General features: G+C 36.9%; 1 protein-coding gene and 1 long non-coding RNA gene across 3 annotated transcripts in view; one reads left to right on the forward strand and one right to left on the reverse strand.

Moving 5' to 3' along the window:
* Positions 1–7,268, reverse strand: part of hdac11 (histone deacetylase 11) — an 80,391-nt gene extending 73,123 nt beyond the window's left edge. The window contains exons 1-4 of one of the 2 annotated variants that reach the window (XM_017692826.2): positions 7,087–7,268; positions 6,594–6,654; positions 5,727–5,875; positions 3,484–3,584 (exon numbers count right to left, since the gene is read on the reverse strand). In XM_017692826.2, coding sequence (XP_017548315.1) covers positions 3,484–3,584; positions 5,727–5,875; positions 6,594–6,628 — 285 coding nt within the window. In that variant the 5' untranslated portion in view covers positions 6,629–6,654; positions 7,087–7,268. The remainder of the gene's footprint in view (positions 1–3,483; positions 3,585–5,726; positions 5,876–6,593; positions 6,655–7,086) is intronic. The other variant, XM_017692827.2, reaches the window with a different exon arrangement.
* LOC108424662 lies at positions 6,705–7,408 on the forward strand. Its single transcript, XR_001857635.2, has 2 exons — positions 6,705–7,123; positions 7,225–7,408. It is a non-coding gene; the product is annotated as an uncharacterized LOC108424662 (long non-coding RNA).
* Positions 7,409–9,901: the final 2,493 nt, after the last annotated feature.

Raw genomic sequence — 9,901 nt, forward strand, 5'->3', positions numbered from 1 at the left:
TTGTTAAGGAACTATAATTTGGTGGAAGGAATTGCTAACATTAAAACATATTAAATGACATGTTCATGGCCCAGTTTATTAATGTCTTACTTTATTTAACCATTGTATAAAAGCAATAGAACACTCGAGGTCATGTTCAAGCAATAGAACACGAGAGGGAGTGTGTTATTGTGAATAACATCACACCTTCGGCTCGTGCCTGCGACCAAATCACAGCCGTGATGTTATTTTGTGATAACACACTCCCTCTCGTGTTCTATTGCTTAAACATGATTTGTAATTATGAATAGTTGTACTTTTGTCCATTTTCATAGATAACAGTATGTCATGCAGTCATAAGAAAGTCTATTTGAGACATAGACAGTTAGTTTGAGGTAAGTATGTGATGATTTAGACAAGTAGTTTAATCACTTTAAATGACCCTGGTAATGATAATGCAATAATTCTATTTTTTTTAAGCATCAGTGAAGAAGTCCAATTTACCCACCTTTTCCCCTGAAATCAGCCATGTTTAGTATCTGATTTGTACTGAAGCTGTGAGTCTAAGGCAGCTAATAACTAATGGAAGCCTATACCTCACCAGTTAGCATCATGCAACCTACTTAACCTAAATCATCACACACTTACCTCAACTAGGTCTAGTTGTAAGAATAAACAAAAAACTTCAGAAATATGGCAATATAAAACTATGAAAAGGTCAAGAATGTCCTCTTTGGATAATTCTCATATCCAAAAACAAGCAATACTAGGTTGCTAATACTGTTTTTGAACATTTGTCCACTCTTTATAGAAAACAGTATGCCGTAGAATGTAAGAAACCAAGGAACTCTAAGAGATGACTTAACAACTCGACACAGTTTGAGGAGTGTACTGATTTAGGCCGGTAGTTTGTGCAATGCTAAACGGTAGTGTATAAGCTGCCCTTTACTGTTAGCATTAGCATAAGTAAAGCTAAAGAATTAACCTTAAAACATCAATCATGTCTTGGCTGATTGACTACATTTGTGGATACAAGAAAATTGTGTAAATTTGTTGGGGGTTTTTTGTTCTTCCTTTAAGGGATGGAGAAAGTTATTTTAGCATAAAGAAAAATTCATTCCCTGACGTTCTGCTGTCAGCCAGCACACAGACCACACAGACACCAAGGGAAAAGACACTGAATGAGTCATGCATCAGCAAATACAGTCAGGGAAAAAAGGCTGTGAAAAGGGGCAGGCCGCACACTGACCCTGGGCATGCACATTCGGTTTCGATTGCTAGCTGCAGTGCCATTAGGAAGTCCCTTAACTTAGTGGTCTTGCAGAGATACCATGAAGGGCAGTTGACTCATGCTACAAAAATGAAAAAACAGTGACTTGGCACAAGTCTAGCTGCAGGGGACTGTGACCTGATTGATCAGGATGGAAATCAGTGCCTCTTCAGGCTAACCCAGTGCATTTTAATTGCACACACTTTCTGCCTGTAATTGTTCTAACACTCATGAGGGAAAATGCAGCATATCCAAAAAGACGAATATAAAGAGGCAATGGAAAAAGCTTGACTAGTAACATCACATAATGAATTTAACAATCTGCTCATTTGAAAAGAACTATTTAAATGCCAACACATTACATACTGGGCCTTGGGATGCATTTCTTCTTGTTTCAAAACCCATGTCGGCTTTCAAAGGAATTTTCCAGCATTTTTAATTGAATCTCAATCTGCTACATCTGTAGCGTCAATTAACACAAACCATATTTCATCTTTTCCTTCCCTTTTGACACTCCAAAGGGGAGCCACTGAAGTTCATAAATGAGGTTTAGGCAAAAGTTCTTCAGTCAAAATTATTTGTAAATGAAGTCTTTTTGGTCCTTACAGAGATGAACATTTTTCAGAAGTCTGAACATACACTATATGGCCAAACATATTCTTATTGCTGAGTTCAAGTTTTTCATCCACACCCATTTGCTAACAGGGGTAAAAATCAAACACAAAGCCATGCAATCTCCACAGATAAACACTGACAGTTGAATGAGTTGTACTGAAGAGTTCAGTGATTTTAAATGTGGCACAGTCATAGGATGCCACCTTTGCCACAAGCGAGTTTGAAAAACTCTGCTAGATCTGCCCTTGTCAACTGTAAGTGCTATTAAGTGTATGTGAAAGAAAGCACTTAGGAGCATTAACAGCTCAGCCAAGAAATGGTAGACCAACAGTAGACCACACAAACACACAGAGCAGGGATGCTGAGCACTATTCTCTGTTGCATTACTCACTACCGAGTTTCAAACTGTCTCTGGAAACAGCATCAGCACAAGAACTGTACATCAGGAGCTTCATGAAATGGGTTTCCATGGCCAAGCAGCTTCACATAAGCCTAAGACCACCTCAGCACACTACCTCACTTCAGCTGGAATGGTATAAAGTATGCTGCCACTGGAATCTGGAGCAGTAGAAATGTGATGACGCATGCTTCTCAATTTGGCAGACTGACGTACAAATCTAGGTTTGACAAATGCTAATTTGCATTGTGCAACCAGTAAAGTTTGGTAGAGGAGGAATAATGGTCTGGGGTTGTTTTTCAGATGTAGGACTCGGTCCCTTAGTTCCAGTGAAGAGTAATATTAATGCAATTAATGTAACAATTACATTTGACTTTGTGGCAACAGGTCCTATCCTTTTTCAATATGACTGTGCCCCTGCTCACAAAGTGCAGTACATGAAAACAAGGATTTATGAGTTTGGTATGGAGAAACTGCAGTGGTCTACACAGAGCACCCCTGACCTGCAGTAAATTGAAAGAATCTTGTGCATAGCCTTCCCAGAAGAGTGGATACTGTTATAGCCACAGGGTGGAGAGAGGTGGACAGCTCCATGTTAACAAATGTGGTTTTGGAATAGGATGTCCAACAAGCTCAGATAGATGGGATGGTCAGGTGTCAACGTTTTGGCCATATAGCGCACATCAATTTTGCCAATAATTGCTTTCTCTGGCTATGGTTTATAAGCTTAAGGTTTAGAACTGTGCTGTACTGCTTTAATTTTTCTTGTTGCTAGTTATGTTGTCTTTATCATGCTAACTATCAAGCTATCACAGTAAAGTCGTATCAGCTGTGAAGTATAACAGATAAAGTAATTTGCAACCTAAAACCTCATCTAAACACGGCAAATCAAATGTTATGGTTTTGAAATTTTGCACAGAACTGCTCACTGGCTTCTATTATAAGTAAGGTTTGAGTCAAGGAGTTTTCAGGTCTTAGCAAAGGGAAACCTAAAAATGCTGTCCATGGTAATCTACTGTACAATACAGATGCAGCAGACAGAAAAGAGATTAAAAAACTAGAATACTTCTTCAATCTGTAATTTTTTATTCTTCAGCTTATTGTAACCTTTTACAATCAGTGTTTAGAACAACGGCAGTCAGATAGGGGGCTAATAGAGCACCGCCATTTTTTAGTCAATCAAACAAAACGACAAATATAAAATAAGTAAAAGCAACTGTACCTTGAGTCTGTTCAGGTAGCGCTTGGTGTGAACCACCAAAAGATCTTCCTCACTGGCCTCCCGTGCTGGCACGATCATTTCATCTGTGATGAACTGCTCCTCTGTGAAGACATCAGATGGAGATTTCTGCTTAAAGGGATTTTAAGCTGGAGAAATGCAAAAGTTTAAGCATCCCTCGTCAAATTACAAATTTTGTTTATCTTCAAAGTGAAAATATGCCAACACATCCTCTACATGAAACAAACTTAAAAATGATATATTTTCTGCAAGGTTTAGTGCACAATTCCTAATTATTTGTTTAAAATACAGTATTAAAACACCAAAAAGAGCAGATAAAATTTGCACAGGCCACATGTTATGTTTTTTTTTAATATGTTAAATTACAAATAAACTAACTGTGCACGCAATAAATCGAAAAAGCATAATTTGACCAGGGGTATCTAAACAATTGCATACCACTACAACAGCTGTGTGACTGTATGATTTATTACATAGTTATGTTATGAATTACATTTATATGCAATACACTAAAACAAAGGTGGTATAGACTAATAGTTTAGAGTCTCAATGAGACATGAGTAATAAATCATTTATATAAAATTACAGAATGCTTTAGCTACCGTTGGCGCTATCTGTGACCTCTAAGGGTTACATAGATGTGAACTGTTATTAAATGAGAGATTACTTGCCTAAAGTTTTCCTACAACTACACTACACAGAGCTTAACAAGACATCTCCACGATGGCTTAAAAGAGTCGTGATGGTGTGGTGCTTTGCTGATAAACAAGGCCATGAGGAGAAGAGGCTTTATTGCTGACGGGTTTATCTGAAACGCTGCCAGAGTTGCACTCTTCCTCTGACCTTGTGCTCAAAGCCGAAGGACTTTACCTGCACCTTTTGCCCCTCCCGCTGGGGTTCAGCTTCCCTCATTATCTCTGCCTGCCTCCTCTCGCTGCCTCCATTCCATCATCACTCCCTCCTCTACTGTCTTTACAACCACCTCCCCCACAAACTCCTCTGAGTACTGACTCAGAATTCTTATCGTGTTATTATATATAGAGTAGGCCTGCAATGATTTGTCAACAAATGGAAAACAATCAATGTAGCATTTAATTTATCCCTTAAGTATTTATCCAATAAGTATTACTTATTACTAGTTATTATTTTCAATTTTCAACACTATTCAAATACAACTATGGAATTACATATTGAAGTACATAGTTGCACAATTAAGTAGAAGGGGAAAGATTGTGAACAAACTTTAAGGTGCCTTAACAAAGCTGTTGCTATAAAATCCCAGGTGGTTGCTAACATGTTGCTAAGCTGATGCTATGCTATCCCAAGTGGTTGCTAGGGTGTTGCTAGGCTGTTGCTATTGTATTACTGGTGGTTGCTAATATATATGCATATGTGTGCTAGCATCTTTGTGAGTCTGTATGTAATGTTTATGAGGGGTAGTGTGGGAGATGTCCTGGGTAATATCATTTGCAGCAGTTACTTTTGAATTTTCCCGTTTTGTAGAAAAACCGTATGTGCGATCAGTCCAAAAACCACAAAGTGTCATAGTTCTAGCTCGAAAACTGCAGCCTCTGAAAGTCGTACAAAAAAAGTGTTGAATAATAAAACAAAGAACAGTAAACTGGCTTTGTCCAGCCAACATAATTACATTTATATTTAATCTACAGTCATTTACATTTCATTTACAGATTTGGGTTTGCAATTCTGATTTAGTTTTTTGGTTTTACTGTCCAGAAATTCCTAAAATATTACAAAACAAGACCAAAACAAGACCATATACACAACAACAACTTTTTATCAAATTCAAATAATAGTTTTTGATCTCCTCTTCTACTTACAGACATAAAAGTAAATGATAAATTAAAAATTTAGAATCCACACTATTCAAAGAAAAGAAAACTTCTTAGAACAAGCAGTGAGAAATAATTAATAATAAACTATAATATGCTTTATTATCATGAAGATAACTGCTTCAAAGCTTAAAAAACAAAAGCTCTCTCTAATGCTACACAGTGTGATACACACTGTCATTCATACAGACTGCTGTACCCTACAGGAAGCATGTGGGTGATATGGCTTCCAGCATTCCACTGCATCATAAAAGAAGAAACCTTACAAAAATAATGCTTCAACTAGTAAACTGATCAAATTATAGTAAATAGATTAATCAATTATGGATTATAGATTAATCTCTTCCCTCAGCTGCTAATGTTAGGCAGGGTTACCTTTTAAAAAGTGGATGACCTTGCCCCATTTGCCAGCATCAAAAGGATGGAGCTTCTCCAGACCCATAAAGGTGATGTTATACTCTGGGGAGTAAACAATTGGCAGGCATGTTGAGGGAACCTGCACATACAGCTGCGTCTGGTGTGAGCTGGAGGAAGAGAAAGGGAAAAGTAGACTTATGTTTATCACAGTTTTATTCCACAGTATGCTGCTGTCCAACACTATGTTCCTGCAAAAAACAGCACAACTGTATTACGTGGTTTTACTTATTTATTATCATTTAATGTGAAAAATGTTTTTTTTTTTATAAAATTAAGTATCTATATTCAGTCCAAGTTACACTTTGTTAAAGCAGCATTTATAATAGTTACTTTTTACAATTTTAAAAGAATACTTAGAATATTTACCTATAAATCTTTTTTCTTTAAAAACACTGAAGTTCCTACTAAAGCATGAGTAGACTAATAAATCACTGTGATGAGCCAGTTATAAATCCCAGTGTTTCTAAGCTCTGCTAAAGCCTGAGTAAACTGATAAATCAATGTGATTTGCCAGGTATTTATCTTAGTGTTTCTAAACTCTTTAAGAGATTATCAAATTAATAATCTCCTCAGTAGTGAAGATGTCTGTGAATGATGTCTGGCAAGTATTAGCATGTATTCCAAATGTATTCTGCATATGCTAGTTTTTTATGTATTATAATGTAATATGTTACTGAATACATTTAGGACAATGTAGTTGGTGTTCAGCCATCACTTCTTTTTAAAATATTTTGCCCAGTCCTGAGAATTAAGGCCTATTTCAGGTTTGTCATTCATAGTATTGATTCTGCAGTGTTTGGCCCTTAGTTTGAGTTAAATTCTTACCCTTTATTTCCTTCTGAAGCTTCTTTGTTGGACATGTTGGCCACTGCATCCCAATTTTCAACTTGAAGAGATTAAACAACAGGAGCAGAGAAAAGCAAGGTAAGGCTAGCCTGCACACTCATTAAAAGCAGTTCTACAGCACAAGTATCACCCGATGAAACACTTAGATGTGCATAATTTGTCTTCAATTTTCATACTGAAAAGGAGAGAAACGACGTTCTACAGCAGAGCAGCAGTTTTCTAAGGAACACAATGACAAACTACATTTCCCACAATCCTCCACGATGCGTGCACATGCGCTCTAGGAATTCATGAGACGCAACACGCAATGTTTTGGCGAAAATATTTTCTTGGCATTTCATTTCGAAATCTCAGATAATCTCAGCAGATTCACGACACGTAATGATCTTTAATGCGTTTATTTATTTAAGGGCTCGACGCCCAAGGAACCGACTGAACACGGACTTAGAAAATCGCTGTGTACATGACTCACCTGCTGCTAGCCATGTTACAGTTCTCTCATGTGTGCGGTGAGATTACTTTCCATCCTTCTAGTCGTTTATTGCAAAAAGGAAACATGCTGCGATCTTCTAAAATGTCATTTTGTGTTTTTACATCCAAATGTGTGCAGACTGTCAGAAAGCCCGGACCTGCAATTCCGATTACTCTGTTTCCGCTCTCTGTGCGCGTGATTACGTCACACGTTGTTGACAGTGGACAGAAAAACCTAAACAGATGCACTAAAATGACTTCTGAGATCAGCCTCTGTGGCGCTTTACACAGTGTTAAACAATAAACACGAGGGTTTTCACGCACACGGTGTCTGTTTAATTAATATTGTTTAGAGACGTTGTTGACTCTAAGAAAATATTTGTGGGAGCACAGACAAACAGGCAAATTGCTGCAATCATAATCAATATCATGGCAATAATTAGATGATTATTATAAATTACACCTATTTCCACTACTGCAGATGAAACATGTTGCATATAGCTGTCTAAATGGCACAGTAATAATAATAAAAATGACGTAATTAGCCTACCTCATGCTTTATGTGACTCTTTACAGCGAGTGAACGGAGACCTTTGTAAAAGTGACATGCTTGGATGTTCATGACTAAATCATAACTAAATAATTCAAATTTTGAGTTATTCAGAATGGTTTGATGTGAAATGGCGCATTGTATTCTCTCATGAGAAGACCATTAACAGTGCCAGTTGGTCCCATCCAGAAATCGGATGTATGGCGCACATATATCATAAAGGGATAGGCATACATCACAGAATATATCGCTGTTGTCTGATCAGAACCTAGTATCTCCAAAATGGTAACTTCACAGGAGGAGGAAACACACACTTTACTTTTAATGTAAATCAATGGAATCAGATGTTTTTTCCAAGTCGTTTGGGACATTTCTTTTGGTCCAATCATCATGAAATTTACAAACAATGTAAAGAGTGACAGGCATTTTCATATTATATCACTCATATGACAAAAATGGAGATATAAGGTTTTATCCCGACAACAGCAATATGTACATAAATGTTGTATGCATATATGTAAGCATCAAAGATGGGCATATATGTATGAGGATGTACACCCCAGTACTGCTATAACTGCATTTGTCTGTTTGATATTAATTATAAAATATTAAATGATTTAAGTTTGTCAGGAAACAATACTGTAATTTGTTTAATGATTTTTTTTTAATGTTTTTAGAATTAATTATATTACTATTATTTTTTACTTTACATTACATTAGAAAGTATGTGGAAAAAACAAAGAAAATGCATAAAAATATCATATAACATAAAGCTAGCACATATAGGTAAAATATGTCAAATTAAATTTTCTATCATATCATGTTAAATATATATGTTACATACATTTCTATAAGTTGATATTTGACTGACATACATGCCCCATGTTTGAAAATTAAAGTAAGCTGATATATATGCTGATATATATTTCACATCTATATGTGGCAAATTTTAGTTAGATGTAAGGGAAGTTCGTATATGCTAATATATGTCATATGTTTGAAGCCAGTATTTTTGTATGGGGTTCCTGATGGTTTTGTGATGCGTTTTGTGTTTTCTTGGTGGGTTGACAATGGATCCTTATGGTGGCCTGATTGTACATGCATTTAATGGTTTTCTAATGGAATTTAAAGGTGTTCTACACGTAATTAGTGGTCTCTAGTGGTAACTATTAAGTTTTTCCCATTAGAAAACCAAGCCATAAGGTTTTAAACATAAGGTTTTTAGTGTAAGGACTAGAATTTATTTATAGTAGTAAAAAAAATAGATCTTTATCATGAAACCGTGGCAAAACAATAGGCATCAGAGCATGTATTTGTAACTACACAATATAGACAAAAGTACTGGTAGACACTTCTTAATGACTGAGTTCAAGTGTTTCATTCAGTCCTATTGCTGCAGATGTATAAAGTCAAGCAGCTAGTCATGCAGTATGCCTTTACAAACATCTGTGACAGAATTAAGTTCTAAAGAGCTCAATGAATTTGAGTGTGGTACTGTAATACGATGCCACCATTACAACAAGTCCTTTCACAAAATTTCTTTACTTCTAGAAACTCCACGATCAACTGTGAGTGGTATTATTGAAAAGTAGTGTTTAGGAACCATAGCAACTCAGCCACGAAGTGCCAGACCACGTAAAGTTACACAGCGTGTGCTGAGAAGCATAGTGTTTAAAACAGAAAAAATTGCAACTTTCGAAAAATTCATGGAATTTCCTCTTCAGGATGTGAAAACATAGTCTATAACGTATGGCATACCAGCCTACTGCGCAGTACTGCTATAGCATACCTGCATTCTGCATCAGTAACTAAGTATCTTCCCACAGTGTGTCACCACAAGATCTCCATAATTGCACAAATTTCAGTGCAATTGCAACAGTATGACCAGCATGTTGCCTAGCAATTCAGGAGAAATGTGACCTGTTATTTGCTTTTCCTGTGCTGGGTGATCTAGTCCCACGCTCGCTGCCCCAAGCAGTGTGTTTGCTATAAATAGCACTGTGTGTGTAGTGCTTGCGTAATGATGATGTCGTTGCAGAGGCTCAGAGATGAAGTAAGGCTGGATCTGCTCTCTCATTGGCTGCCAGTGTTTAGGTCAGTGAGTAGTTCGTGAGAGGAAGGCATCCGCTGACCATGATATTAGAAAACAGCACATTTTGACGCTCTTGAAAGAGAAGATAACGCTCAGAGCTCACTGGCTCATATATCCAGCCGTTCCTTTTATCAATAACCCTAATGCCTTCAGAGGCTCTGAAGTGAGCTGAAG

This window comes from Pygocentrus nattereri, chromosome 21 (genome assembly GCF_015220715.1).
Source record: "Pygocentrus nattereri isolate fPygNat1 chromosome 21, fPygNat1.pri, whole genome shotgun sequence".
Lineage (NCBI taxonomy): Eukaryota > Metazoa > Chordata > Actinopteri > Characiformes > Serrasalmidae > Pygocentrus > Pygocentrus nattereri.